Below are 15,668 nucleotides of genomic sequence, written 5' to 3' on the forward strand. Positions count from 1 at the left end.
GGATTCAGTGGATCAAGAAAGTCCCTGCAATAGTGCCTGGCATATACATTCAACTAATATCATTATTATTACTCAACCTCTCACAGGATTCATGTGAGGACCTAATAAAAATGACTGTAAAAAGTAGCTGGTTGGCCAGGCACACACCTATAATCCCAGCACTTTGGGAGGCAGAGGTGGGAGGATAGCTTGAGCCCAGGAGTTCAAGACCAGTCTGGGCAACATAGTGAGCTACCATCTCAAAAAATGAAACAGCAGGTTAATGCTTCTATAGCATTACCATGCAACGTGTCTTTTTTTTTTTTTTTAAGTCCCTTTACCTTTATTTATTTAATCTGCAGAAAAACTCTATGAGATGGTGAAGCTAAGGTTCAAGGAAGTTAAATGATCTGTTCCAATTCACACAGCTAAGGAGTGGCACCATCAGCATCTGAACCCAGGCTGTCCCACTTGCAAACACCAACCAGAACAATGAAGAGGAAACCGACAATAAAAACAATGGCAATGACAGAAACTTTTGCCGGAGACCATGCTCTTTTACTCTTCCCAAAAACCTTCTGAGAGAGCTATTGTCATCCCTCCTGTTTTACAGATGGGCACACTGAGACTGAGAGAAGGTCAGGGGCAACAGCCAAATGCCCCAGGAGATGGAATTCAGATGAAGTTCATGAATAGCAGAGTCCTTTGTAAAGTGAAGTATGTCATACACAGTAAGGTGTTATTATTAAATCCCTAGAATTCATGGAAAGATGTTCTTCCCCAACTGGTTTCATGTTAATTCACCCACTGACATTCCAGATGTGGAGCTGGGGGTTGGGAAAGGAATGCACACTTCGACAAGTTTGAAAACTATTCTGCCTCTTTTTCAAGTTGAATGCACCACTGCAGAGTATATTAAAGTGAAATACTGTTTTCTGCGTTTAAAAACAAAGTTAAGGAAGGGGGACCACCGGGGGAGAGGAAAACAGGTCAAACCCATGGTTTTACCAAGTAAGGGATTTTTCCAGCTTCCCTCTTGGGTAATCTGATACAAGCTCTGAGTGATCAAATGACTAACCTGGAAATTGAAAGATTCACACTTATGGAAGAAACAGCAGTTCTTCCAAACCCAGGAAGTACTGCTAACTCTGGGAAGCCCTCTGAAATGTGAAGGATCACAGACAGTTTGGGAAGTAACTAAAACAATCACGACAATTCCAAAGTTTGTGCTAAGCAGAGAAATAACCTAATCTCTTTAGTTCATTCATTCCTATCATTTGCTTAAGCATTAGAGGAAAGAAAAAAAAAAGCCTTAAGAAAATATTTCATAGTATTCTAAAAAGTTGTGTTTCCTTATTTAAAAAAGGGAGAAGAAAGAGAACAACGAGGGAAGGAGAGAAAGAAGGAAAGAATCAATCAATTAATCAAGTGGCAGCCTCCAGACCTGAAATTCTCAAAGTATCCTCACAATCACCAACCTTTTCTATGTTAATGCACAAAACCATTCCTCCCTTTAAACAATTAAAAGGTTCCACTTCTGGGAGACTATGTTTAAAGAAATAAACCGGTTTGCTAAAGCCACAACCCCTTCCCTTTACGACTTAAAATCAGAAGCTTCAACTTATTCTCTTTCCCTAAAAGAATGAGAAATTCAGAAGGTACATAGAAGCATTTCTTCCAGTGCTACATGGGGAAGAAAAAAAGTATAACTAAAGTATCAATGTAACATGTAAGCCATAAGCCTTTCCAATTTAACCTTCCTGCTTCATGCAGCTGTGTTCTCACAGCCACACCTGGCAAGCTCAGTGAAAACTATGTTAACTACACACTTCTAAAAAAGTGAAGCCCTATCTCGATTCTCTAAGCAAGTCTTGTAGTACCACTCCTACAAGGTTACAACATTTTCAGGACTCCTCCACCCAGGCACCAGCACTTGCACAAATGAGAAGCACTGTTTGTTTCAAGTATGCCCTGACCTAACCAACCAACCTGAAACCAAGATATCCACTGCTACCTCTCTCAGATTTAAGGCTTTACAGGTTTAAGAAGTTGTTTTTTTCCAACAAACGATCAGTTGTTTACTTAAACTCTACTCCTCTCCATAAATTCCAAGTTGTAAAGCCTCAAAAGAGTACCCTCCAAAGAGTCACAAGGAAATGTTCAACTTTTCCTGATATGATTTTGACAAGGCTCAAAAAACAAATCGAATACTTGCAAAAAATACTGCAGTGGATGGAGCCACGTCCTCCTGCTAAGCATCAGACTTGTCCCTGCTCCCAGGGGGGATGTTCAGAAGCCACCTTGGGATGGCTAACTTAGAGACGCATGGTTATCTCACAGGACTACTTGCCCAGCCTGTTGCCATCATTTGCTGATACCCCAAAGGAACAGTGAATACCAGGCTTCAACAGTTCATTGCCAATACTGTTTGAAACTTGAAATTCTTGACAATCATCTCTGAGTGCTAAAATCCTACTGTTGATTCTCCTACTTACCTTGGGTTGCGCTCGACGAGGAAATGCAACTTTGGGGTCAATCTGGGAAAAAAACAGAAAAGCAGGAATCAATAAAGTACTTTAAGAACAGGAAAAAATATATGATTAATCACCTAATTATTAATCACTCATTTCTCAGGCTTATAATCCAGCTTTTGTAACTTCTCAGGCAACTCGAAAGTTTCTTAAACTATGATCTCAACTTCATCCTTTCCTCCAATACATCTTATAACTAACATAGCTAGCTAGGGTTTCTGAAATGACCCGCCATGCATTTCAGTGTGCGATGCTCTTAATAAACCAGATCTCATGTATTCTTATTTAAGCAAGGGCTTCTTCTTCCAGACACTGAATATTAAATGGTATCTGCATCTAATTTGCTATGCGTGGATGGAAGAAAAGATGGGAGCATCATTATCATTGGGGAAAAAATCATAACCTGAAAATTAAATGTAACTATTCTCTAGCAGTAGGTAATTGGATGGTATTTCTTCTCCCTGATGATAACTCAGCAACGCAGGAGGAGAAGGAGATTCCAAAAATTTTTTAAATCAACAACATCCAAAAACTCCCCATAGACAACTAACACAATGCTCTGCTTGAGTTAATTAATTCATTTTAGCAAAAGTAAAGTTACCCAGGATTAATCAAAAAGATCTGTTCTGTAGTTACACCTCAAAAGATTAAAAAATAATTTTTTTTAAGTAAAGAAAATGAAGTAAAATCCACTTGGATTTTAAAAACGACAGGGGGTAAAAATCTATGTGCAACCTAAACCCAAATTAGAAAAGACAGCCCAACTTGGGGAGGGCACAAAAGAAAAAAAAAAGTAACTGAACAAAAGTAGTAGTCAGAATCTAGTGCAACAAGTAGGGGATTCCCCTTCCCCAACCTCAATCCGAATGGAAAAACATCCTCCAGTCCAAATCAGACATTTGCAGAACACCTGATGCTCAATCAGGGTCTGGCTGTACCACTCAGAGCAATTCTCCCGGAAGCATGTGAATCTAGCAGGCTGATGTGAGGCAGGAAAAAAGTGACTGCGTAGATGAAAAGAAGAGGAAAGAAATTTGAAAACAGCCCCATTGTGAGTTTTCATTCCATTTCTAAATGCCACAGATCTTTGGGCAAAAATGTAACACAGAGAGTAGTATATAAACGTTGCTACTAGTTATTTATTTCTAGACTTTGGCTTTCATATTTAAATTGTTTCCTTTTAAAAAGTAAATCTGAGCTATGTTTTCACTTCTGCCCTAAGAGAGGGGAAAAGAAAGAGTAATGCCTTGGAGGAAAGTATGGAGGTGAAGGCGGGGGTGGGAAACAAGGATAGTTCATTTGTTCCTTGACTTACATCACCTAAGGTCCCAGCCAGAAAGACACACGAGGATTTACTGCTGTTATTACGGTGGCTTAAAGACCTCATGAAATCTGCATTGTGTTTCCTACCTTTAACCATCACCTGAGAAATGAGAGATTACTTTTCAAAAACTAAAGGAGACAAAAATCTCTGATCTAGAAAACTACCCTTTCGTAAAGATTAACATTACTGTATCTACAGGTGTGTCCAGCGCTGACTAGCGCTTGTCTAAGAGAGAAATACAACAGGTGTGGATTTTCCATTCTGTTGACCAAACGTAAGACAGAAGTGTCTTATCATAAACACTCCCCAGGGGATTTTTTTTTAGTTGACCGGCACACGATTACAATCAGAAATCACCTTGTTTATGGGGTAACAGGTGTGGGGGATGTCGAGGGAGGTGCCAGGAGCTGGAAGAAGTCTGGTGCAATGAAGAAAGTGAAGTATTAAAAAATAAAAAATTTAAATCGCAAAATGAAAAAGCCAATTCAGAACTCCTGGATGTTGTGTGGCCGTATCAGTGCATTGTATCACGATCCGAGTCCTCAGTGTGCAAACTTTGCACGCTGAAGGAGAGGAAGGGTCAAGCATGGCAAATCCCAACCTTTTGCACATCCCTGGCAACTATTTTAAAAAAAAAAAACAAAAAAGAAAACTACCAAAAATTAAAACATTAGTTAGTTAGGTACAGCTCTACTTACTGTATCTACAAGTCCTCTAGGAAAAGACTAGGGTACTAATTTGGATGTGAATGGCCGTTACCTAAACAAAGCTTTTAAGGTAACAGTAAACAAGATCCTCGTTTCCATGTCAATAAACCAACCGCTTCTGCCTCCTGCACTGAACGTTGAAACAAAGTCAAAAGCTAGGTTACACTAAATAATAGTGACCAAAACACGTCTACAAACAATAGGGAGGGAAACTGCAGGCTTTGCCCACATACAGAGGAATAGGACCCACCAGCCAGCACAGAAACCAAATACTGTTTCTCCCACCCAGGTAGCAAGAGGGGGTGGATGATAAATTCCCAAATTTGCCTTGAAAAGATTTTCCTCTTTAATTTCACTAGCTTTTTGAAATGTCTAGCCAAGAAATCAAGGAGAGAAAAACTCTTCAGACATCCTCTATCATCCTACAAATGATTTCTGAAATTAAATTACCTAAAAGTACAAAAAGGCTGGGCTGCATGCAAGCTGTGACAAGTCCAGTACAATTAATAAAGCAACTAAGAGTGTAGGTGGGTTTCTTTCTTGGGAGAAGGCATGCACACCTGATCTCTTTGATCAGAGAAAGAGGGTGAATTTGCAAAATCAATTCAAGTGCACCGAAGGTTACCAGGATTCTTCTTTTCTTTCCTTCTCTTCCATTCAGTGTTAAAGCCAAAAGGGACTTGAAAGATCACCTGGGTCCACTTCTTTTACAGAAGAGGAAATTGAGACCCAGAGGTAACAACTGTTCCGGTTCATAAGCAGCGGATGGAGGTAGAACCCCATCTCTGGCCTTGTCCCGCTACGGCAACACAGAGGAGTGAAGTTCCTGCAACCCAGCACTACAGCCCACTGTCATCTTAAGGCCTCTGCTTCGGGCAGATATATATTAATAAAAGCCATGGGGAAACTCTGGTAGACATAAAGGGAAGGGAGGAGAGGCAGGAAGCCCACACAGGGGCTAAATAAAACACTGCAAACTCCCCCTCCCATTAAATGTATTGTTATATACAGACACTCTTCCCTTTCCCTTCTGACCTCTGCCTGGAAACTTTTCCCCCTTCTACTCTCAATTTTTAAAACTTCTAATGTACAAAAGTACTCACACTCAAATGAAAGGATCTGAGAAAGAAAAAGAAGGAAAAAAAATCACTTTGAAACCCCCAGGCCTTATCAGTTTTAGATTTCACGCCATCTGGAGTCACCCCAGTGGATGCCCACCCAGCTCAGCTCTGCCAGCGTCCCCTTCCCTTCCCAAACCACCTTCCAAATCCCAAGTGCCGCAAGAGGAACCTGTTGCCTGGACCTGTAATTAGCGCCCTCTCCCCTCCTTCCCACTGCTGTCCCCCTCGGCCACGAAGCGGCTGTGCCTTCTCAAAACCGATCCCCACAGCCACAGTTGGTAACGCGTGCTGGGGCTTGGCTGACAAAGAAAAGTTGCATTTGCTCTCTGGTGGAGTTTCTCTGCACAGTCCCCAGGCCGGAAAGGCAGACTCTCCCGGAGCCGAACCCCCTCCTCCCCAAGCCTAACCTTGGCAGCATCTGAAGCGGCATTGGGACAGGCTCTAAAAAGAAAACCCCAAGGCCAGCCACAGCAGCAAACTTTTGAGCCAACTCACTAGCTCAGTTTAAAACTACCCAGTTCTAGCACAGAAGCAAAAGAAGGCGCTGTCCCTTTAAATGGGGCTGTCAATGCCCAGATCGTTCCTGAAAAGGGGCGAACAACAACAACAAAAAGCAACCTACCGTCTTGGAATCTAACTCATGGTGGGGCTGACCTAATACTTTATCTACACTTGCTGGGTCTGCGAACGTGACGAAACCGAAGCCTCTGAAAGGAGACAAAGAGGGAGAAAAACAAATAAGAAAATGTGACACCACTGAAAGCAACAAGGAGTGAGACCAACGGCTGAATGAAGACCAAAAGTTGCCCCCACGCACCCCCACCCCACTTCCCTCCTCCAATTCGCCTCCTGCCTACAGCCCTCCACCTCGCAAGAAAAAGCAGCCAGGTTAGTGGGGGAGGTGGAACGGGGGCAGGGCGGGTGGAGGTAACTTGGAAAATGCTGGTGCCTCCACTCTTTGGCCACCTCAGTTTCCTCTCCTCCTCCTCTTCCCTTTCTTAACGCTTTGTTTTATTCCGAAGAAAGCCCGGCACTTAGAAGAGATTCACCACCATCTTTCTAAGAGGGAACTTAAGAGTTAGGGGAGCTGGGAGTGTGGGGAAACATACATTAAGACTGAAAAAAAAAAACTGTGAAAAGTAAATGAAGCTGAATGTCATTTTAAACAGAGAAAAAGAAGCGACGGGAAAATGACTTAAAGCAGAGAGATGGGTATCTCTGTATCCAGAGTTCAGCTCCAATTAACAATAACCTCTAGGGTGACTGGGGGGCGGTGGGGGTGGTAGAGAGCGCCGTTCGAGATCAGCCACGCGCCTGAGCCCCATTCTAATCCGCTTAGCTACTTCCGAAGACACCTCCAAAAATAAAACTTAAACTTTGTTCTAAAATAAAGACAAAATCCAGAAGGCAATGGTTTACCTGGAGCGTTTCGTAGTGGGATCTCTCATGACCATACATTCTCTAATTTCTCCAAATTTGCTAAAATAGTCTCTAAGGCTATCTGTAGAGAGAAAGAGAGAGATGGTGGGGGGGGGGGAAAGAAGGTGTGGGAAAAAAAGCAATGCAAATTTTGACCAAGGACAAAATCCAAAAGTAGTTTTCTGTTGCTATTCTGTTTTGTTTTTTCATTTTTTGCACACGCGGGGGAAATCGGCAACAGAGGTCGCGTAGAGGGCTCAGAAAGGATTTGCTATTTAAAAAAAATAACCTTGCACAGGAGAAGTGGGAGCCAATGGCGGGGGGGGTGGCTCCTACACCGGGATAACAAAGAGCAATAAAGAAGCCTAGAAGGGGGGGACCCAGGCGTCCCCCCCTCCCTCCCTTACCTGGTGAGGTCTGCCAGCTTAGTCCACCGATAAACATTTTACTAGAGGGAGAAAACATAACAGAAGTGAGCACCGATGTCAGATCGGCCATTTTGACGTGTAACTTACAAAAGCTAAAAGGAAAGCGGGGGGGAGCGAGCGAGCGAGAGCCGGGAGGTGGGGTGGGGGAGAAGGTGACGGCGAAATGCAATCCAAAGGTGTGTAACTTCCACGGGGGGGGCGCGCGGGAGGAGCGGGGGGGCGCGGGAGATGCCCGGCTGCGCGCACCGCCGTCCCCGCCGCTGCAAGGAGAGCGAGCCCGAGGCGGCGCGGTGGGCAGCGGCTGGAAACTTACCCGGGGTCGTGCTGGGAGTCGTTGGCGCTGCCCGAGGTGCCTTGGCTCCCATTTGCCTCCATATCTGAGCCCCCCCGCCCCCCCACCCCCAAAAAACCGAGCCCCACAGCGATCGGAGCGGAGCGGCGGCCGGCTCCGAGCCCCGAGATCTCCGCTCCCTCCTCCCCCTCCTCCTCCCCCCCGCCCGGGCTCCTCCGAATCTCTCTGCGAGCGGCGGAGCCGGGGCAGCGGCGAGAGCCGTCACACGTGGGCTCGGCTTAGCTCAGCCCCGCTGCCTCGCACACCCCCCGTCCCCGCCCCCCCGGCCCATCCCCACCTCTCCCCCTCCTCCTCCCCACCCCCATCTCCTCCTCCTCCTCCCCCTCCTCCCCGGCGCACGTGGGGCGGAGTTCTAGAACGTCGTGTAACCAATGCCGGTGACGTCACGCACCCCCGTGCGGCCCCCGCCTGCCCGCGCGCGCACACTCGGCCCCCCGCGGCCAGACCCACACGGGTGGCGCGCGAACCCCGCGGGCCGAGGGGACCCCGCCTCCGGGCCGGCCGGGCGCAGGGCGACAGGGAGCGCACCCCGACTTCCCTGGATCACATGGGCTGCGGGGGGCGGGTGGATCGGGGGAGGGGAGGCGCGGGGAGCTTGCTGCGGCTCCTCAACCGGACCGGGGTGAAGACGCCCCCCCCCACCCTCTCTAGTTCGCCCTCTCTATTCAAGTTTGCCGGCCCCTGCAGCCGAGATCCAGGGATGGCACCAGCCGCCCGCCCTGCGCTGCGCCCTGTTTCCAGCCACCGCTCAGAAATTTAGGTCAAGGACGTCGGGAGCAAACCCATACTCCGGCGCTACTCTGGCGGCCCCCGAGACCCCCCAGGATCGAGGGACTTAAGGATGGCGGAGACCCTCCTGCACAAACACCAGCCACAAGTTTTATTTTCCTTTTGCGCTGGAAGTTCTCTCTGGCTCTCGCTCCACACCGGCACGTCTTGCGCGGCTCCCCGCCCTTCCCCAGCAGAGGTACCAATCCGTGCCCGGGAAAGGTTATTTTGGAACTTTGAGAAACTGACGCGATTCCAGTGGCGAGAAAGTGCCGAAGAAAGGGTTTCCGCGTTAATCATAGAGTGTTGTAACAATATAATATGATAGGTTATAGGGGTCAAGGTCACATGATTGAGGTTCAAAGCAAATGTTTGTATATAATGAGAAGTACTTTTGGAGTGTCTCTGGGATGGCTGGGATGGGTGGTTATTTCAGGAAACCCCTGTGTAATCCGTTCGTTATATTTTTTTATTTCTCGAATTACCCAGCCGTATGCCAGGATAATAAAATGCATGATACTGAAATAGCCCAAGACCCCTCACGAACTGCGGAGGTAGCTGGGGTGGCAGAAGGCTTCACAATCACCCCCACCTTAGGAGCAGCAGTATTGTGCAGCACGGTTCTGGCATACAGTAGGTGCTTATTAAATGCTGGTTTCATACCTTTGTGCACTGAAAACTCCAAAAAGATGATTTCTATAGCCTTCCAAAGACATCGCACATTTCTCCAGAAGATTCCAGGCTGGCAAAATTCCGACTGGTTTCAATTTATAAACGATATGGATACAATTATCCATATTGTTTTAAATTATTGCAATAAACTTAGTTAATATGGCATGAGGGGTAAAAAAGTTGTGGGTCATCAAATACTGAGATTAATGTTAGGCATGAATTGATGCCCAAATAACACTTTTTCATTAATTTTCATAGGATTGGGAGACAAAGGAATACACTCAACACCAAAACTGAACCAAATCCACTGTGGGTTTTGGAAAAATGGAATACTTGGAAAATCTGAACGCCAGCCATAGCCTTGAGTGACCAGACTCTCAATCTCCCTGTTCCCTAAATTGTAGTAATTCCTCCTTGACAGGATTGATGGGGTGAAGGTGAGAGGCTGAAGTGAACCAATGTTGTAAAAGTTCCTTTTTCACTGTAAACCTGAGGAGTGTTTATCATCAATTACTACTCAATATAATCATACTGAGAAGGTGCTCCCTCACGTTTCCTGTCATTCCAAGCTCCTTCCCAAATCATCTGGGGTCTCAAGTCTGGAATAGTTAGTTGTTATGATGATTGTTTATTATGAGTGATTATTCTCAACAAAATGCAGACAACAGAACTAATTGTATTGTGTTTGGAATTTTTACGGTAGAAACACAGGCCATCCTAGGTAGAAAGGCCTTTCCTAATCTAATCCCCTCATTTTACATCAGGGTCTCAGAGGTACCAAACTCACCAGGCTACACCCCACCCCGAGCTTCTGGCCATCAGTCCAGTGCCATTTGGCCTCTGCTGCCTACATGTTTATTCTGTCCCTCGAAAGGCAAGAGTTGGGGGCCCTTCTCTGGTATAGACCTCCACAGGCTGACACAGAACTGATTCAAAATCTAGAGGGGGCTAGTGCTGCAGTTACAAAGTCAGTGGCTGAGCAAGAACTAGATTGTAAGTCTCTATTACTACATTGTTTTTACTCATTTAGTTTTAATTTATATGCAGTAACATTTACCCTTTTTGGACTGTAATTCTATGAGTTTTTGACATATGCATAGAGTCATGTAACCACCACCGCAATCAAGATGCAGAACAATTTGATTGTCCAAAAAAAGTCCCTCTTGCTGCCCTTTTGCACTACATTATTTGTAATAGCTCATTATTATTATTATTTTATGCATTTTTTTCTCGTTTACTCAATGTAGCCCCTGCATCAGGTGAATTCAAGCAGCACAGTATCATTCCTCAACCCTCTTAAAAAGTCTCAACAGCCCAAGACCATGTTGGACAATTCCTTCTTCAAACTCAATCTTCCAGGATGGGTTTAAACACATGTTGATGCCACTCAAATTGAAATCTCCAGCCCCATCTTTCCTGAAGAGTTCCAGGCTCTGGCCAATTTCCTATTCAGCGTCTCCACTTAGCCTTTCTAAAGGCAGCCCGAGCTCAAATCCATCTTTCTTGCTACTGCATCCCAGATCTCCCACCTGAGTCCCTGCAACAGCCTACAAAACAGTCTCTCCACATCCACCGTTACTCCACTTACGTGCCTGGAAATCTTTCCCAGACCTCTGTGACAGGGTCGAATGCCCCTTGATATGCAGTTACCCTACTGTAACTGTGTAAATAACATACCGTAAATAACATACTCTGTGTATTTACTCTGTATGATCATTTGCTTTATTGCCCATCTCCTCTAAGCCATAAGCTCCTGGACCTTTCTGCTCTCCATGTACCACACACTGCCTGCTCGAGCACGGTTGATGCTCAATAATGATTGACTGAATAAATGGATGAATGAATGAATGATGGTCAACATTATTTTCATTCTAGGATTCTTTTTGTGTTTTTGTTCACAAGTCAAACTGGCAACAGTTTTTTGTCTGCTTATACTGATCTCCTAAAATGAACTGGTAAATTTTCCTTCTTTTTTCATTTTCTGGAACACAGTGTGTATAAGATTGGAATTGTGTGTTCCTTGAATGTTTGGTAGAACTTGCCGGTAAATTGTCTGGGTCTGGGATAGACATTTCGTGGGTTGATTTTTAACTACTGATTCCATTTCTTTAATGCTTATAGATCTCCTCAGGTTTTCTGTTTTCTTCTTGAATCTATTTTTATACACTATATTTTTCAAGGAAATTATCCATACCATCTAGGTTTTCAAATATGTTGACAAAATGCTGTTCATAGTTATCTCTTAATGTATTTTAATCTCTGCTGTATCTATCCATAATGTTTATTTTTTCATTCCAAATATCATTTTATATGTATCTTTTCTTATCTGGATCAGTTGTGCCAGAGATTTTTTTTTTTTTTTTTTTGTTAGTGTTTTCTTTCTACTTTCTGTTACTGTTTTCAAAGACCCAGACTTCGGTTTTGTTTCTTTTTCTGCTCTAGCAATTTTTGTCTTTATACATTATCATATATGATATTCTTATATGTGGCACAGTAGAATATATTATATACTATTATATATGAGAATATAATACATAATGTAACATTAATATATATCATATAGTGTTCCTTCTGCTTCTGCTCTTTTTGGATTTATTCTGTTGCTTTTTTTTTTGAATTGGTGCCTTAGGTAATTAATTTTTAGCCATCTGTTTTCTGATTTTAACATTTAAGATTATAGATTTCACTTTAAGTACCACTCAAGCTATATTTCACAAGATATATAGACTTTTTGTTATCATTGAGGTTAGAAAAAAATGTTTAGATTTTAGGCTGGGCGCAATGGCTCATGCCTATAATCCCAGCACTTTGGGAAGCCAAGGTGGGAGGATCACTTGACCCCAGGAGTTTGAGACCAGCCTAAACAACATAGTCAGGCCCCTTCTCTGCAAAAGAAAACTTTTCTAGAAACTAGCCAAGTGTGGTAACATGCACCTATAGGCCCAGCTACTCAGGAGGCTGAAGTGGGAGAATCACTTGACCCTGGGAAGTTGAGGCTGTAGTGACCCATGATCACGTCGCTACTCCAGCCTGGATGACAGAGCAAGATCCTGTTTCAAACAAAAACAAATCATATTTCAGATATGAGTTCTTCCTTGATCCGTGAATCAATACAGGTGTATTTGAGGGGTATTTGAGGTTATTCTTTAGTTATTAATGTCTAACTTAACTGAATTAAGGTTAAATAAGGTGATCTATATGAAGCAGATTCTTTGTTATTTATTAAAATTTGCTTTGGTGCAGTCAATTTTTATAAATATTTTATATAGTTTTTAAAAGAATGTATATGCCTTAATGTTTAAGTATAGCATTTTATATGGGTCTATTAGATCAGACTTATTAATTATATTATCTAGATTTCCTGTAGCCTTATGAATATTTTGTCTGCTTGACCTATTGCTTTTTATAGAAGTACATTAAAATTTCTATATGACTAGATTTTCCAGTTTATCCTGTATTCTCAAAAACTTTGCTGTTTTTAAAAGTATGTTGTCAGGCACATGAAAAAGAACGGTTAAAATTTCCCACTGTAATTGTGCATTTTCTACTTCTTATACTTTTTGCTTTGTGTATTTTAAGACTTTGTTATTAGGTGCATCCAAGCAGCTGGGATTACAGGCACCCACCACCACGCCCAGCTAATTTTTGTATTTTTAGTAGAGATGGGGTTTCACCATGTTGACCAGGCTGGTCTTGAACTCCTGACCTCAATTGTTTCACCTGCCTTGGCCTCCCAAAGTGTTAGTATTATAGGCGTGAGCCACTGCACCTAGCCAGAAGTTGTAATTCTACTTATACTCTTTCGGTTATTAAAATTTTAACCTGTTCATGTGATCTAAAATAAATCAAATGCCCTAGAACTATCCAGTAAGCTAAGAATGACTCAACTGCAGTTACATCCTCTCCTCTTATGTTTTATTGTTGCTTGTTATTTTAGATCCATCTAGTTTTTATACCCCTAATTTTAATCTCTATTGTAATTTTATATGCAGCCAATTCATCATTTAGATTTGCCAATATTTACCAATTTCCTTCTAGATATAGACCTTTCCCCTGAAACATAACCTTTAATAGTTTTTTAGTGAGATTGTGTGAGTAATATGCTCTCTCCACTAATACAAACATGTCATATTTCACTCTCATTCCTGAATGATGATTTCTCTAGGTGTAATACTCTAGATTGGCAGTTATTTTACCCCAGCACTTTTTTGTATATTCAAAGAAGTGTCTTCTTATTCTTTATTTCTGAAACATTTGCTATGAGTCTAATTGTCATTCCTTGGGTGGTAATCTGTCTTGTCTCTCTGGTTTTAAGGCTTTTTCCTTGTCTTTGGCTTCCTGCATTTTTGCTCTGCTGTGTCCAAGTATGAATTTCTTATCTGGTTCGGTACTCATTGTACATGCACAATCTTGGCATTCTAAATGAAGTCTCCCTCTCATTGTCTTCTGGTGCTTATGTGAAATGTGTAACACATCTTGTCCTTCTATCCGGCATACTCTGAATCTGTCAGACTTTCCTTCACTTTGTCTTTGCTGCTTCCTGAGCAATCTTCTCAGATCCATCTGCAGTTCTTTCTTCAAGTCTGTCCAATCTGCTGTTTAACTCATCACTGAGCTTTTCATTTTGGTGGCTATATTTGTCATTTCTAGAAATTCTATTTTGTTCCATTTAAACTTTATCCTTTTTAGAGCGTTATGTTATTTTCTCCTGGTTTCAAAGGTTCCTTTGTGTTTTTAATAATTTGAAGCTTACTTATGTTATAGCCTGTCTGATAGTTCTGTTACCTGAGGTTTTTGGGATCTTTGTGACGGCTACATCTTGCTTGTGGAGGATTATAGCCATGTGCATTGTATAGTTTGACATTGGGTCTGCATTTCTGTATTCATTCAAAGCTTTAGGGTTCCTGGACCATACCACATTGTAATCCCAAATTCTCAGTAAAACCCTTTTTTCCCCACCCTCAACCCATGCCAAGACAGGCACATTTTCTTGTGACACTGGGGAGATTATTTTTTCCTGTGATTATTTCTCTAGTGACACAGGAGAGTCTAACTTTATGAGGTTCCAGCATAATGGGTATTCTCAGTTCCATTTCCCAACTTTCAATGGACCTGAAGCAGTCTCCTTCCTATTTTGATGCTCAAACCTCAGGTTCCCAACACCAGCAAACCTGCCCAAGACTGGCTTAACCCCAACTTACCTGCATACCATGCTATCATCTTTCTCTTCTTTCTGACACTGAGAACCTTTGCTTACTATTCCAAGAGCTCATTTAAATGGGTATTGACTACATTCTGACCAGTTTTATATGTGGTTTATCATAGGAGGGTTTTCAGGTTACTTAGTCTGCCATAGTGCCAGAAATGGAACTTCCTTCCATTTAATTTTTAAATCTTTTATTTCAAAATTATAATATCTTTCACTTTAAATGCATTTTTTTTCTTGGAGTACTGCAGCGTCTAAATCTTGGGATTTTTTTCTGAATAATCCTTTATAGGTGAATTAGAATTATCTCAAATGTGACATACAGGTCAGTGTGGCTGTATGTTGTACTCACCTGGGGAACTTTAAAAAATACTGATGCACCAGGCATGCTGGCTCACACCTGTAATCCCAGCAGTTTGGGAGGCCGAGGCAGGCAGATCACCTGAGGTCGGGAGTTTGAGATCAGCCTGACCAACATGCAGAAAACCCATCTCTACTAAAAATTCAAAATTAGCCGGGCATGGTAGCTGAGGCAGGAGAATCATTTGAACCTGGGAAGGGGAGGTTGCGGTGAGCCAAGACCGCGCCATTGCACTCCAGGCTGGGCAACAAGAGGGAAACTGTATCTCAAACAAAAAAAAAAAATTGCTGATGCTTGGTTTCGCCCATGAGATTGTAACTGAATTCACGTGAAGGACAGGCTGGGCAGTGGGCTTTCTTTTAAGCTCCCCAGGTGATTCTAATGTGCTGCCAAGGTTGAACATGGTTAGTTTTAAATGTACTGATGGAAACAAGCAAACAACTAGTGATGGTGCCTGAGCTCCACCCCAGAATGATTTATTTTGCCTAGGGAGGGCTCTAGGTATCATATATTTTTTAAAAATTCTGCTCATGATTGTAGTGAAGATGGAGAACAATTTAGACACAAGCATACCCAGTCTGATGGGAAAAGTTAAAATAATGTTGGCTGCGCATGATAGCTCATGTCTGTAATCCCAGCACTTTGGGAGGCTGAGATGGGCAGATCACTTGAGATCAGGAGTTCGAGACCAACATGGCCAACATGGTGAAACCCTGTCTCTACTAAAATACAAAAAAAAAAAAAAAAAAAAAAATTAACCAGCCATGGTGGCAGGTGCCTGTAATCCCAGCTACTTAGGA

General features: G+C 42.9%; 1 protein-coding gene and 2 long non-coding RNA genes across 22 annotated transcripts in view; 2 read left to right on the top strand and 1 right to left on the bottom strand.

The window, feature by feature from the left end:
• The window catches only part of MSI2 (musashi RNA binding protein 2), a 431,033-nt gene extending 422,972 nt beyond the window's left edge, over positions 1-8,061 (bottom strand). For 15 of the 19 annotated variants that reach the window (XR_013535850.1, XR_013535849.1, XM_035303297.3 and 12 more), the window contains exons 1-5: positions 7,823-8,061; positions 7,489-7,529; positions 7,082-7,163; positions 6,285-6,369; positions 2,475-2,516 (exon numbers count right to left, since the gene is read on the bottom strand). Coding sequence is in view for 13 of the 19 variants with exons in the window: in XM_035303297.3 (XP_035159188.1) it covers positions 2,475-2,516; positions 6,285-6,369; positions 7,082-7,163; positions 7,489-7,529; positions 7,823-7,884 (312 nt within the window). In the remaining 6 variants the exon portion in view is untranslated. Of the gene's footprint in view, positions 1-2,474; positions 2,517-4,593; positions 4,672-6,284; positions 6,370-7,081; positions 7,167-7,488; positions 7,530-7,822 lie in introns of those variants that run through there. The other 4 variants (XM_078374117.1, XM_078374116.1, XM_078374118.1 and 1 more) reach the window with 2 other exon arrangements.
• Positions 6,248-15,668, top strand: part of LOC128932151 (uncharacterized) — a 51,221-nt gene continuing 41,800 nt past the window's right edge. Inside the window, exon 1 of the long non-coding RNA XR_008481630.2 lies at positions 6,248-6,550. This is a non-coding gene — a long non-coding RNA (uncharacterized LOC128932151). The remainder of the gene's footprint in view (positions 6,551-15,668) is intronic.
• On the top strand, positions 8,257-11,149 carry LOC128932150 (uncharacterized). 2 transcript variants are annotated; one of them, XR_008481629.2, is made up of 3 exons: positions 8,257-8,828; positions 9,119-9,262; positions 9,560-11,149. It is a non-coding gene; the product is annotated as an uncharacterized LOC128932150 (long non-coding RNA). The 2 variants fall into 2 exon arrangements; XR_008481628.2 differs by lacking the exon at positions 9,119-9,262.

The sequence above is a fragment of the Callithrix jacchus genome, chromosome 5 (genome assembly GCF_049354715.1).
Source record: "Callithrix jacchus isolate 240 chromosome 5, calJac240_pri, whole genome shotgun sequence".
Lineage (NCBI taxonomy): Eukaryota > Metazoa > Chordata > Mammalia > Primates > Cebidae > Callithrix > Callithrix jacchus.